The 14470-nt window shown below is 38.6% G+C and overlaps 1 protein-coding gene across 15 annotated transcripts in view; it reads right to left on the bottom strand.

The window, feature by feature from the left end:
- Positions 1 to 14470, bottom strand: part of FRYL (FRY like transcription coactivator) — a 261277-nt gene that overhangs the window by 32583 nt on the left and 214224 nt on the right. For 14 of the 15 annotated variants that reach the window (XM_084856817.1, XM_084856818.1, XM_084856816.1 and 11 more), the window contains 8 exons: positions 13365 to 13535; positions 12535 to 12675; positions 10137 to 10334; positions 9151 to 9312; positions 8378 to 8452; positions 7928 to 8104; positions 2681 to 2881; positions 607 to 777 (listed from right to left, as the gene is read on the bottom strand). In XM_084856817.1, coding sequence (XP_084712943.1) covers positions 607 to 777; positions 2681 to 2881; positions 7928 to 8104; positions 8378 to 8452; positions 9151 to 9312; positions 10137 to 10334; positions 12535 to 12675; positions 13365 to 13535 — 1296 coding nt within the window. The remainder of the gene's footprint in view (positions 1 to 606; positions 778 to 2680; positions 2882 to 7927; positions 8105 to 8377; positions 8453 to 9150; positions 9313 to 10136; positions 10335 to 12534; positions 12676 to 13364; positions 13536 to 14470) is intronic. The other variant, XM_084856814.1, reaches the window with a different exon arrangement.

The raw sequence follows: 14470 nt of genomic DNA, 5'->3' as shown, positions 1-14470 counted from the left end.
TTTGTTATCTTTACAGTTATTACACAAAAATGTATGTTTGCAATAGCAAACATGTACATAAAATACTCACTGTTTTTTAATCAGCTACTAGCTGGGAGTCTGGCTTACTCCATATAGGCATTTCCATTTTTTAAAAATGCCACTAGCATATAGAGGGCCTATTCAAAAGGAGTGACTGAATCAACCAGTTGCTAACACAGCTGGCCTGAGGTTCACATTCCAATCAAATCACCAATCAAATGCAAAGCAAAATGTGGGGGCGAGGGCAGGGGAGAGACGGCAGGAAGGGAAATATCATAGGAAGGTAATTACTATACCCAGGAAACCATCTTGCTTATTAGATTATTGTTCTGCACCACAAAATATTATTAGCACTTCAAAAATATTTTTCACCTGTAGTGAATATATTCAGCCCATCAAGGAAATGATCAGTTTGCAGAAAGCATTTTCATTCCTTTAGGCTACCACAACAGGTTAGAAATACTAAAGTTAAATTACATAATCAGTGTAACAGATGAATATTCACATGGAAAGGAAGTAAAAAGCTACTATACAGTGCTAGAAAGAGCCCAAATCAGCCATGCGCCAGCCCACATTGCTCCCCACCTCAGGCAGCTGGTTGCTAGCATTATCTAGAGGGGAAACTTCCAAACTTGGAGTCTCAGCTCTGATTTGAAGCACCTCTTCCATTCCAACACTGCTAGTGGAGTCTTGAGACTGCAGTAATGACCCTGCATGATCTAATACTGTGTCATCAACAGCCGAGTCACTGTTTAGCTAAGGAGACAAAAAAGCAAATAAGCATTAGCAGGTAACACCCACCATATACTCATGCATATAACAAAGCAAGATGCAGACAAAATTTTATACTACCTATGCATTCAGTCCCCACCTTCTGTAGATATGCCATGTTTAAAATGTATGTCAAAAACTAGAAACTTTTTCTTATCAATTTACATGGATAAAGGATATGGGATTGACTAGTTAATCAGATGCATTTTTTCAACATATCCCCTTTTGATCCGCACATATGGGGAGGATGCTCCAGCCTGTGCTGCTCCTCTAGCACCACTTCACAGGACTAACAGAGAGCGGTGTGAGACCAGTTCAATATATGCTATTCCCATGACTGGCTTCTTAACATAGGCTCTCTGTTTCTTGGGCCAGACTGAAAGGTGTTTGCATTCTTTCAGGATACCTCCCTTCTTCCTAGTTGCTCATGACAAGCATTGCATTCTGTGTAAGCTGCTGTTGTCTGGAGGTGCACTATGCTGTTGTCTGGAAGTGTACTGATGTTTCCCAAACTTCAAAATAGATATATCGTGGGGCTTCACATCACTGAGCTCACTGGAGACCTATTCTTCAATCTGAGGCATGTGCCATTTTCCCTGTACAGCTACAAATAAAGTCAGTGTCACCACCTGTGTCCTGCAGCAGGATCCCAGATTTCATATGAGCAAAAAGTGTTGAATCCTTTGGAGTACTGCTTTTCTCATTCTTTGTGTACTATATTTTAACAGTGACCCAGTTTGCATATAATGACAATTCCTGAGCTGTTTAACACAGCAATTGTTGGGGCCAAGCAGCAATGAGCAAGCAGGCTGCCTCCCGTGCAGTTGTTGCTTCTGCAACAACTTAGGAACACCCCCATTCCTGGGTTGTTATTGTGATGTCTGAACTCAGGAATCTGGACTGTTTAGGGGTTAAACAACCCAGAGATAACTCAACAACAAACCATGGGTGATTTTGTGGGGTAAGCTCTGGATTGTTTAACCTCTAAACAACCCAGAGATCTGGGTTTAGACATCACAATAATAACCCAGGATGTTCCCAGGTGGTTGATTGAAAGTGGAAGTGAAGAGCATGTGGGAGGCAGTGTGCTCACTTATTGCTACTCAGCCCCGACAATTCCTTGGTTAAACAACCCAGGAATTCTTTTTACGCGTGAACTGAGTCAACGTGAAATAATTGCCAAACACAACCTTCTAATTTGTCAGTAAAATGATGTGTTAAGTGACTTTTACAGAAATAGCAAACTAGTAAATTTTCTAGGCTGCAAATTCCTTGTAGTCTCAGCTAGCCAAGTCAGAATGTAAAATTTGTGATTAAGAATTCAGCAATTTAATGAACTTATTTGAGTTAAATGTATTTTACCACATTCCATTACTTTCATTTGTATCTTTCAATTTAGTTTTCAGATCTTATTCTACATGAAACTCTTCTATAGCCAATAATGATTTCTGCTGATATGGAAATGATGCAAAGCCACTTAGCAATATCAATGACTTGAGTATGGGCAATGTTCAGTATAATGTTGACAGTGTTTTAAAACATACACATACCCAACCAGAAATACACATTTGTATGGTATTGTCCAAACCACATTGTGCCATTTCTTTTTACACTAGATGCCATCTGCTGACAATGTCTGTGCAATTGTTATTGACAATTTATGCCAGCACTCAGTGGATCACAGCCATTAGTGATTCAGGGAACTATGACGACAGCAGAAAGCTGCACACTTACTGCTGTACTAAAAACCCCATACCTTGCACTTCCTTTCTGGAGAAAAGAAACAGAAAACTCTGGATAATTATGCAGTTGGCAATTCCATTAAAGTAAAGGTACAATTCCATTAAAGAGACCCCTGATCTTTATCTGAGAACAATAAATCTTTTACCATCTGTGTTCGTGATAATATTTGACTTGCAGTCAAGGCTTCTTCTTCTGAGGATTCATCAGTATCTTCCTGATTGGTTAAGTTCAAGCTGGGGGTGCTACCAGAATATTGATATTCTTGGAGTGATGGGGTGTCTCCCTTATCAATACTGTCCAGGGAGCGCCGGCGGACTCCCCAGTTGAAGTTGTCCATGCTTTCACCCTGCAATAAAGAGAAAGTTTATTCTAAAGCTCTCAGAATATACATAATACTGAAATGAACACAGCAAAACAAAGCCACACAAATACAGAATTTCTTGGGAGCAGAGTTTCAATCAGCCCTTCAAGTTAATTGGATATTTAAATTCAGTTAATGTGGTTTGTATTCAAAGGTTTAAGTGCATGGCAAAAACAATTTCCTTACTGTTCTCTTTTTCACATACGTCATGTTCGGAACTATTTCAGTGTATAATAGTCTATAACCGTATATCCTTAGCAGTACAAAATATGGGACTACCAAGCACAGACAGACAAATACACCACAGATGACAACAGATGAAACAAGCCACTGCACCAGGCTGCAACTTACCTGCAGCTCCTGGTTCGCAAAAAGAAAAACACACATAATTAGAACGAGGACAAACACTTAAAAATACTTTATAACGGAAAGCGTTTTCTATTCTGTATGCTTGCCAACAGTAGGAGACTGATTCAAGCTCTGGAAAAGCTTTTGCCACCACCACCACCACCCATTTATTTTTTCTCAGTGTTTTGGTAAAATTGGTTAAAAAAAACATTATGAGACAAACACTTAAAACGAGATGGCTATGGCACATTTTCTCAGTGTAACATATATTAAAACAAATTTAATTGCTTGAGGATAACACAGATGAAATCTTAAATTGACTTTATCTACATTTACTTAAGAAAACACAGAATGCATAAATTTGATTCACAGTGCAGGAAAGCATAAATGCTTTAGCCACTCAGCAACAGTAAGAACCAGACATGGAACAACCGAGTGGTTCAAAATTGGGAAAGGAGTACGACAAAGCTGCATATTGTCACCCTGCTTATTTAACTTATATGCAGAGTACATCATGAGAAATGCCGGGTTGGATGAATCAGAGGTCGGAATTAAGATTGCTGGGAGAATTATCAATAACCTCCAATATGCAGACGATACCACCCTAATGGCAGAAAGCGAAGAGGATCTCAAGAGCCTCTTGTTGAGGGTGAAAGAGGAGAGTGCAAAAGCTGGTTTGAAACTCAACATTAACAAAACGAAGATCATGGCATCTGGCCCTATCACTTCCTGGCATATAGAAGGGGAAGAAATGGAAGCAGTGACAGATTTTACTTTCTTGGGCTCCAAGATCACCGCAGACGGTGACTGTAGCCATGAAATTAAAAGACGCTTGCTCCTTGGGAGGAAACCTATGGCAAACCTAGACAGCATAGTAAGAAGCAGAGACATCACCTTGCCGACAAAGGTCCGTCTAATCAAAGCTATGGTTTTCCCAGTAGTAATGTATGGCTGTGAGAGGTGGACTATAAGGAAGGCTGAGCGCCGAAGAATTGATGCTTTCGAACTGTGGTGCTGGAGAAGACTCTTACGAGTCCCCTGGACTGCAAGGAGGTCAAATCAGTCCATCCTAAAGGAAATCAAGCCTGAGTGCTCATTGGAAGGACAGATCCTGAAGCTGAAGCTCCAATATTTTGGCCACCTAATGCGAAGAGAAAACTCTCTGGAAAAGACCCTGATGCTGGGAAAGACTGAAGGCAAAAGGAGAAGGGGACGGCAGCGGATGAGATGGCTAGATAGCTTCACCGATGCAATGAATATGAACTTGAGCATGCTCCGGGAGAGAGCGCAGGACAGGAAGGCCTGGCGTGCTATGGTCCATGGGGTCACGACGAGTCGGACACGACTGAACGACTGAACAACAAGAAACACGAACGTATTTCCTGATGCCTGTTTGCATTCCTCGGTTGACTTTATGAAGGAAAAAACATTTGATTATTTTTGTGGAGACCCTAGCCAGCTGATAAACTTAAGTCCTCAGTTATTGCACCCTGCCTACATGCCTACGCAGAACACATCATGCGACGTGCTGGGCTTGATGAAGCCAAGGCTGCAGTTAAAATCGCTGGAAGAAACATTAACAGATATGCAGATGATACCACTTTGATGGCTGAAAGCGAGGAGGAGCTGAGGAACCTCATGACGAAGGTGAAAGAAGAAAGTGCAAAAGCTGGGTTGCAGTTAAACCCAAGATTATGGCAACCAGCTTGATTGATCACTGGCAAATAGAGGGAGAAAATGTGGAGGCAGTAACAGACTTTGTCTTTCTAGGTGCAAAGATTACTGCAGACGCTGACTGCAGCCAGGAAATCAGAAGACGTTTACTTCTTGGGAGGACAGCAATGACAAATCTTGATAAAATAGTGAAGAACAGAGATATCACACTGACAACAAAGGTCTGCATAGTTAAAGCAATGGTATTCCCCGTAGTAACCTATGGCTGCGAGAGCTGGACCATAAGGAAGGCTGAGCGAAGGAAGATAGATGCTTTTGAACTGTGGTCCTGGAGGAAAATTCTGAGAGTGCCTTGGACTGCAAGAAGATCAAACCAGTCCATACTCCAGGAAATAAAGCCAGACTGCTCACTTGAGGGAATGATATGAAAGGCAAAACTGAAGTACTTTGGCCACATAATGAGAAGACAGGATACCCTGGAGAAGATGCTGATGCTAGGGAAAGTGAAAGGCAAAAGGAAGAGGGGCTGACCAAGGGCAAGGTGGATGGATGATATTCTGGAGGTGACGGACTCAACCTTGGGGGAGCTGGGGGTGGCAAGAGCTGATAGGAAGCTCTGGCGTGGGCTGGTCCATGAAGTCACAAAGAGTTGGAAGCGACTAACCGAAAAAACAACAAACTACATGCTGGGGCACAGTGTGCACTCCACCAAAATCATTCCTAGATTCAAAATCTGAATGGTTTATAGATTAGTGCTTGCAAGGCATTTAAGAAAGATCTTTTTTGAAATACATTGGAAGGCCATCCACCAGCAAGGACTGGTCCTGTCCTATACTATTGTTGTTATAATAATATTATTAAGAGGCATAACTTTTTTTTTCCCAGACTGCATTTTTCTTTCAAAGATTTTGAGACTGCTGAAGATTTGAAGTTCTAGGCATGAAGTCCTTATCAGTCTATGCACTGATAACATTCAGCCCTGCGCTTCAAATACAGAGTGGTGGGGTGGCTTCTGTTCACCCAGTGCTGGAGGTGGCAATGCTGGCTCCCAGCTTGCTTCTGAATAGTTTCCCATTGATCTACCATTCCCAAGTTACATACTTCCATAGTTTGAGTAACTCTGTTTTATCTAATGAGCTCAATTATCCTACACAACTGCTCAACTGCTACAACATGTGTTTAATCAGCTGAAGTAAGAGGTACATATATGAAAGAAAATGAAAATATCTTCCAAAGCTACTGAAATATATATGCAGGTTGTATGTTTGCAACATTTTCCCCTTTAAAGTGGCTTATTTAAAAAGCGAGAAAAATAATAATTTTTATGAAATTCATTAAACTAAACTAAGTCCTCACTTTTCCTTCAGGAGTCAATGTTAAGAATGCAGCGAGGTAGTGAGAGTTTCACCTTGTATCTAAGCTTTGGGACACTTACACGAAGGCCATTTCCCATGTTCTCTCTGATTTAGGGCTCCATTGCCTTCACTAGAGCTTTGTTGTATGCTTAAACAGGAGCTCCCTCACTGATTTCAGTACTGTGGTGGCTTTAGGCATGCATCCCTGCCCACAGATGTGGAATTACCCCCAATCCTGAAATAAACAGGTAAGATGCACTTTCATGGGAATTGTATACTCAAACTGGAGAGTCCATAGAGTTGGCTGAACTCAAAGCACATAACTTCTTTGACTAAAATGTAATAGAGGAAGGGGTTATATAATCCATTTGAAGCCAAGGCAGGGGTCCTACCAAATTGCTTTGATTACCCATAGGATCCATGTATATAATTTTTTCTTAGGTTACAGTTTTAGAAGAGCTAATTGTTTACAGGATAATTTACAGGCGCATATCTGTAATTTAAAGGTGTGGTGGGGTAGCAGCCCTTTACCAGGGCTATATGTATTCTATGATCAGACTATACAAATGCAGGAATAGCTAATGGGCACCAAACAAAGCAACCCCATCTCTATTAGAAACAGAATTATACAAATAAACAAATATATACTATTTTGCTTATTTTTGCTTAATTTAGAGATCACAGGATTCTTGTTTTTCTGGGACAATACTGATTGATGGCAACTGATTTTTCTTGCAGAATATACATAGCTTTCCTCTTAATCTCCCAATAAGCTCATAATATTTTTATACTAGCTCCTTCTAGAAACATTATGCATAATAAGGTACAATTATAAAAAGACAATCTGAGTTCTCTTTTTTCTGTTTCTGCTTTTGGTCCAACTATTTAACATTTAAATAAAATGTGGCATGACTTTGGTCCCTGGATATGATTTCCATGCACTGCAATTATATATTGTATACCAGAACAGTTAAATAGTACTACTTGAAAACAGGGGAAAATGCAGATAAAGACGACAAATGCAGCATGAAACCAGAACACAATGTGAATGGCTAAAGGTCAAAACAGTTCCAACATAAACCTCGTGCCAAGATATTACAGAATATGATGATATAACACTGCATTTCATTTAAAATGTTCAATGGTATGAGACTTGCTCAGGCTTTGATGTTATCAAAGGCTATACTTTATGCTCTGTGTACAGTTTCATTAGAAACTGTTGCCTACATTTGCAGTTATCTCACCAACTACAAAATATTGACATTATGTTCCTTATTATGAGAATCAGTGTGGAACTGACAAAAACTCAAATAATGCTCCAATAAAGCCCACTGATACTCCCATATCAAAAAGAAATACTAACTCATCTTCCTTCCACGTATTCCAGAAAAATGTAAATGGAGCAGCAACTGTGATACAAATACTTCATGGTATGCCAAAGAGCACAATATGAACTCTTGGAGAAGCTGTTCTTCCAAGAGCAGCGCTTCAGCTTGGTTATGGGTTTGCATTTGCTGGATTTTCCCAAGGTTTTGATTAACCACAGTACTGGCCTATAGCAAACGAGAGTGACTGAGGCCTCTAAACTTTTCTTCACTTGAAGGATAGCCTTACGGAAAGGTCTAAAAGTGGAAGTGCCATTGTACAGACTTACCTCTGCATCTTCCAACTCAACATCTAAAAAGTCAAAGTCTTTAAAAACTCCAAACTGTTGTTCACTGGTGTTGTCTTCTACAGCCACTTCCTCTTCCTGAATTACTTCCTCTGTTGCTGAAATAAGACTAGTTTGTTGGTCCCCAACTTCCAAGTCTTCATTAGAAGAAAACACAACCTAGAAAGGCCATCAATTATAGAAAAACATGATTTTAATTAGAGTACCAATAAAAATATTTGATTGATGTTGCATCTCAAAGATGGGGGTAAGCTGAGGCAACCTATAATTGTATTAGTCACCACGAAGATGTGGAACAATTTGTTTTATCCCACAAAAGCTTCCCAGTCACAAGTTAAAATAACACTGGGTATAATCATTCACTATCTTCATAATGAATTTTAGTTTGCTTGATGAACACCACACTTCCTTCTGGAATCTACAACTACTTACAGATGGATTCTTGGGGAGACCTGATTCCGGACCACACAGAGAAAGAACATTCATTAGCTTCTCCCTGGTTCTTCGCTGGGAAAAAAAAAATCAAGTCACTCACCAGAGACCAAATGTTTTTGACACTAGCATCTTTGATTTTGCCAAATAGCTAATATTCCCTAATATTTAAATCATGCTTGCTGTTATTAGGGATGGATGAATCTGTCAATTTCAGTTTCTGTCAGTTTCTCATTTTTCCAATCTTAAATCCGGTTACTTCTGAACTTTAATCATTTTTTCTTATGTTTGCAAGAAAATATGTAAGCATTTTTGTGTTCATTTCTTGTAATACATACATTTTTGTACATAAAAATATTGCCTAGTACACACATTTTTGCAAGCAATTTTCTGAATATAATGCAATGTTGAATATTATTTTTGTGAACCATCCAGAGAGCTTCAGCTATTGAGCAGTATAGAAATGTAATAAATACAAAAAATAATATACCCATTTTTGTGTGCACGTTTCCCAAATATGTGCATTCTTGTGCACTTTTTTTTGATTGCAGAAACTAAATTACAAAATTTAGAGAAGTGCAAATATCAAAGGATAACAGTTTTGGTTTTCATATTGGTTCAAAAGTGCAAAATTAAGTAGTTCGCATTAAAATGAGAATGAAACAAATTTCTCGCCCATTCCTAGTTGTTACCAATGCATGTTACTTTTGTTACAGAAGATGCTTTCCATATTTTCAAGACATATTGAGATATGATGTTATCAGGTAAAGCACCTGGGATAACTGTGGCCTCTTCCAGCTGACAGGTACCAAGGCATTAGAATTCGATCCTGAGGAAGTTGAAGAAGTACTCCTTGTAACAGCAATGACTTTGGGCTTTCCATTTCTGCCAGCTGCACTGTGCTGATCACCATACTTGTTCCCAATAATTGGTGTCTACAAAATGAAGACATTTTAGTTTATACTTCAAATTCTTTAGTACAAATTCTTCAGTTCAGCATTTCAGCAAGACTGTGTGGGGGCCATCAGTAGGTGGCAGATAAATATGAGAGAGAGATAAAAGTATGTTTAAGCAACTTAAATAGGCAGGAAAAAAGAGCAGCTTCAACATGGGATAAAATTATTCACTAACCACTGAAGTTATAAATGGAAAGATTAGAAGCCAAGCAATGCAGGAGTTTATCGTCTAAGAAAAATGTAAATTTCCCCCTCAATCTGTATGAACAGCATGTTTAAAGAGCTAGCTCTCCTTTTTCAGCATTACCGGACATTGATTAGGACCCAAAGAACCATGCAGTTGCTTCTGCATGTCCAAGGGAGGCTTGTATTTCTTCTATAGTTGCTCCCCATACAATATTACAAATGGCATTTGAAAGAAAATATCCCAGATCCTTCAATGTATTTAAAGAAGGTCTTTGAATCCTGCCCACTGTCATTTCATTTCATTTGTTACTTTTCTATACTGCTCAATAGTCAAAGCTCTCTGGGCAGTTTACAACAGTTAAAACATTAAAAAATGCAATATTGTACATAATATAACATCCATTTACCTTATACCATATACCATATAATAACATATAAACACACAGCACTCACACACACCATATATGAACAACATAATTCAGATTTAGCCTGACATTTCTGGATAAGTAAAATATCTGGGAGGTAGGCCATACAATATTTGTTTGTTTTTACAAAACACAACCCAACACAGAAACACAAGCATGGAAAATCTTATACTTCAGTTAAGATGTCCTTACCTCTGATATGTCAAAATGAAAATCTAAGGTCTTTCCAGGTAGTTCTTTGGAGACATTATTAAAAATTTTTGTGAATGAAATTTCAGGAGAGCTTATATCACCACAGTAAGACTTTGGAATATCATTAGGTACAACAAGACTTGCTGATCGAGACACCACCAGTTTCAAAATATTAAGTGCTTCCTTCCAGTATGGACTCTAATAGGGGTAGGAAAAAGGACATACATACTACCATTAAAGCCAATAAAAAGAACGAAAAGAAATTGATCAACCTCAAAAAGGATTTTCATTTTAAATATAAACCTGATCTGCATTTGACAGCAACAGTTTTGGGAAACTGTTAAAAGTACAATGATATTTTTAAAAAGACTGTATTTATGAAACAGGTCAAAAGACTTTAGCACATATGAAAAATGTGATGTTGAGATTCTTTAAATATGGGGATTTGCCATCTACTGCTGGAAAGGTTGACCAGTATCAATTGTGCATGCTATCGTGTTTAGCATTGTGCATGCCACTGTGTTAGAATTCAAGCAGCTTTCCTACAGTCATTTTAGAAACATCCAGTTTAATTAAACAGTCAGTTCACAACATGACAGCTGACTTAAGTGGATTTTTGGTAGAATTGCTGCTTCAGTTGCCTTAGTGTGGTTTTTAAATGAATATAATAGTTCTACATGGGGTCAGATTCCAAGTTCTCTATGAGTAATCAGGACAAGAGGCGAACGCAATAGGAAGAATCTTGGCTAAGTGCATTCTTAATCTGTTGTGATGAGCTGCAAAACAGCAAATACAGCCAATTGACAGGTCAGTAAAGGGAAAGAGTGGGAGAAGCAAAAATCATACAGTGAGGGGGGGAAAAATAAAAGACAAAAAAGAAACACAGCAGGACTTGCTTTTAAGTTGTTGGAAGATTGTAGAATTTTACCTGATTGCAAAGACTTAAATTTCAGACAGAAAAAAGTGATAATTAACTAAATCCTTTTATCACAGCATGCCTTATCATAACAAGATTTTTTTAAATGACCTGTCACATTTTGTGAGCATTCAGACTGACAAATCTCAGCTTAATAAGCCAAAATACAAATGAGCATTTTTGCCCACACTTGTAGCCCCCTTCATATAAACTGTAATTAAATTGGGAAGTCTCTAACCAGCTTTGGAACAAGAATATTAAATTTAACTTCAAACTGTAGTTACGATCCACACTCTCTCTGTTTCTCAGAGGTGTAAATCCAGAACTGGCTCAATATTAACCAATCGTATCAAAAACATTATTCAGTGTTCTTTAAATCATGAATATAAATTAAGCACATATATTTTTCCTTCTTCCCAAGAACAGATGATGTCCTGATATTTCTTGTCCCATTTAAACAACTTTCACTTTAATGTCACCAATATGCAGATTACCAACCTTTTATGTAGCCATGGTATTGATTAAAAACGTAGCCAATGAGGCAAAAACCCTTAGGATTCCATAAAAAAGGTTAGAGGTCAAGAGAACAGATGGCAGGCTATGAGACTATATTGGCTACACTGATCATCTACTTCGCTTAATGTCTCCTGACACAAGTACAATAACTTAAGTGCATATCTATCAATTGCAAAAATGTACTGAGATGGACACTAACATTTTTTCCTGCTTAATTAGGATTAAGACATTTTTTGTACTGTGGTTCAAAGGTAAAAAATAAAATCAGAACTTGGTGGTTTGAAATAATTGTATGCTCCAGGCTTTCAGAAAAACTTTCTGCAAAAAGCCTATGTATCTTCCAAGGATTATACTTTCTATGAACTATCTCGAAACCCATGTTCCTAAATGTAAAACAATGAATGAGTTACCAGGGGCACAATGCGTATATGTGCACAATCTTGCAAAGCAATACACTCAGGTTTCATCATAAGAATACCAATAGCTATATCTATGTGAGAAATGGCAGAATACAGCAAATAATTCAAGCATGCTATTAACTGCAAAGTCTCTTTTATGACCAAGTAAGCTTTGGAGGTGGGGAGTGGGGAATGCATGATTTGTGTTTATGCGTAATTCCTTTTCCAGAGCTTTGCTGTAACAGCTAATGGTTTATCTCTTACAGCAAAGAACTGCACAGATAAAATTCAATGCTGCACCCATGTGTCTTCAGTATTTATTTGTACTGTCTATCAGATGGCTTAAAGTACATATGTAATATTACTACATGAGATGTTTGTGGAACTAAATAAAATTAATAAAATACGAACATTAATAAAACTGGATGCCCCACTATTTATGAAACTGATACTAGAAAATTCTGCTTATCATTGTTGGTCTAGGTAAGCTCAAAATATCATTATACTTCTCTCAATGAAAATATATAGTTACACAGCATTTTCCGATTAGGCACTTCAAAATACTCACCTGAACATATTTACCAATGACCTTTATGATTTCCAGATTGAACTGTTTCACCGGTGCTGTAGATAGGTCAATGTGACTCAAAAGGCTGTAAATGATTTGCAGTAAAGATTGCTGCATGCTGGATATCCCTTTCTCTAACAGCTAAAAAAAAATGTATAAAACCAGATTTAATCTATTGGCTTCAAAGTAGCAGAAACTGGCATTAAATGTGGCTTTGTTATGTGGTATGAAAGCTGGGGATAAGTCTCATTGACGATAGATAGATAGATAGATAGATAGATAATCAAATCAAATCGAACACAAACAGAAAGCTACTGAACAAAAGCTGTATTCTCTAACCCAATATTTTTAAAGTGCTTAAAATGGGAACTCATGGACTTCACACATAGTGAAAAATCTGTGTGCTTAAGATTGTCTTCCTATAGCAGAGATCCATGTGTCCCTGATTGATACATTACATTAGAGGGTGGGTTTGGAAGCTTCTCAACTTTACAAATAGGTATTAAAAGTGAAGTAGGTTTCCAGACAAAGGCAGGGGGAAGAGGATGAGGAAATAGTAATTCTACTTGGTGTACCATGTAGACAGAAGGGCCCTATCTCTTTCCAAATCATGGAAGTTGGGAAGGGAGGGAACAAATTAGTTCAATCAACAACATGGATCATGATGGAGGCGCAGCCTAGTCTCTTGTACTTGGAGAAAATCCCCTACCAATCCTATTTAACAGTATTTAAGTATGAGAGAGCAAAATGCTAAGCTTTAAGTGAAAAATAGTATACCATGACTGAAAAAGACACTTAAAATTATGTAGAATGAAAGACTATTTTATTACCTCTGCTAGGTATGTTACAAGATTAAAGGTTGTTTCTGAGAAGGAATCGTGCAAATATCTACACACTACATTTATCCAGTTAGAGCAGTCTCTGGAATAACTGTGTGTGCTGTATAAACTCATCATATGAGCCAAATTAGCAAGAGTTGAGGACTTCTCCTCTGCACAAACCTATGAGACACAACAAAACACAAAATATTTGTTATCTGAATACCTGCTGAATTTTTTATTTAAAAAGTCACTGACTTTATAATAAAGTTATGTTTAGTAAAACTGAGGACATTACTATGCAAAACTATCTGCTGTGCAGTAATATTGTTGGACGACTAAGTCATAAAGGCTACTTCTAGGTTTATATCCAATGAAGTGGCATTAGAAACATCTCAAAGATATTAGCATGAGTTTACACAGCAGCATCAATAATTAAATCATTAATGTACACATCATCTCGAATAAACCAATAGTCATGACACTGGAGTCCAGCAGTGACATGAACATGACTCAGATGCCGAAAAACCAGTAGTGCCAACAGAAGCTCCAGGCCCAAACATCACTGTGCAACTAGAGACCCCCGAACCCAAGACCTCCAAGCTCAGACTAACATTTGTGGCCCCTTCAGCGCTGGGCCAGCAGGCCCTTCTCCAAGAGCTCTACATTCCATGGAGCCAATGTGCCAATGCTGGCTATGTGCCCAGCATGGTCTCTTGGAGAGATGGAGGAGTGCTAGGCCCCAGGCCAGAGGGTTGCCCCTTTAAGGCTTCCATTTTGTGGGAAGGTGTGGAGTCTGTGAGGAGGCCTCTGGACTGAAGCATAAAAGGGCCCAGTCTGTGTTCAGACCTTGTCAGAGCAAGCTGCTCACTAAGACCTCTCCTGGGTGCTGTAACATTGGGCCTGCCTTGCATTGAGCCCCTGCTCAGACCAGAACATGACACCAGTTGAGTGCATTTCAGTTTAGATATTTGCTTAGTGTGCCCACATCCCCTACAAATGGTTTTTGAATGCTCGCCTTGTATGTTACATCCAAAGCCTGCTTGTGCAATTTCTCTTCCTCAAAAGAAAGTGCGGGTTGAGAAATTGTGCAAATAGGGCCTCTGTGCGAGCAGATA

The sequence above is a fragment of the Heloderma suspectum genome, chromosome 5, assembly GCF_057233095.1.
Source record: "Heloderma suspectum isolate Gila_16-S chromosome 5, 16-S_ref, whole genome shotgun sequence".
NCBI classification, from domain to species: domain Eukaryota; kingdom Metazoa; phylum Chordata; class Lepidosauria; order Squamata; family Helodermatidae; genus Heloderma; species Heloderma suspectum.
Note: the sequence above shows the minus strand (reverse complement) of the source record. Positions and strands in the feature narration are given on the sequence as shown.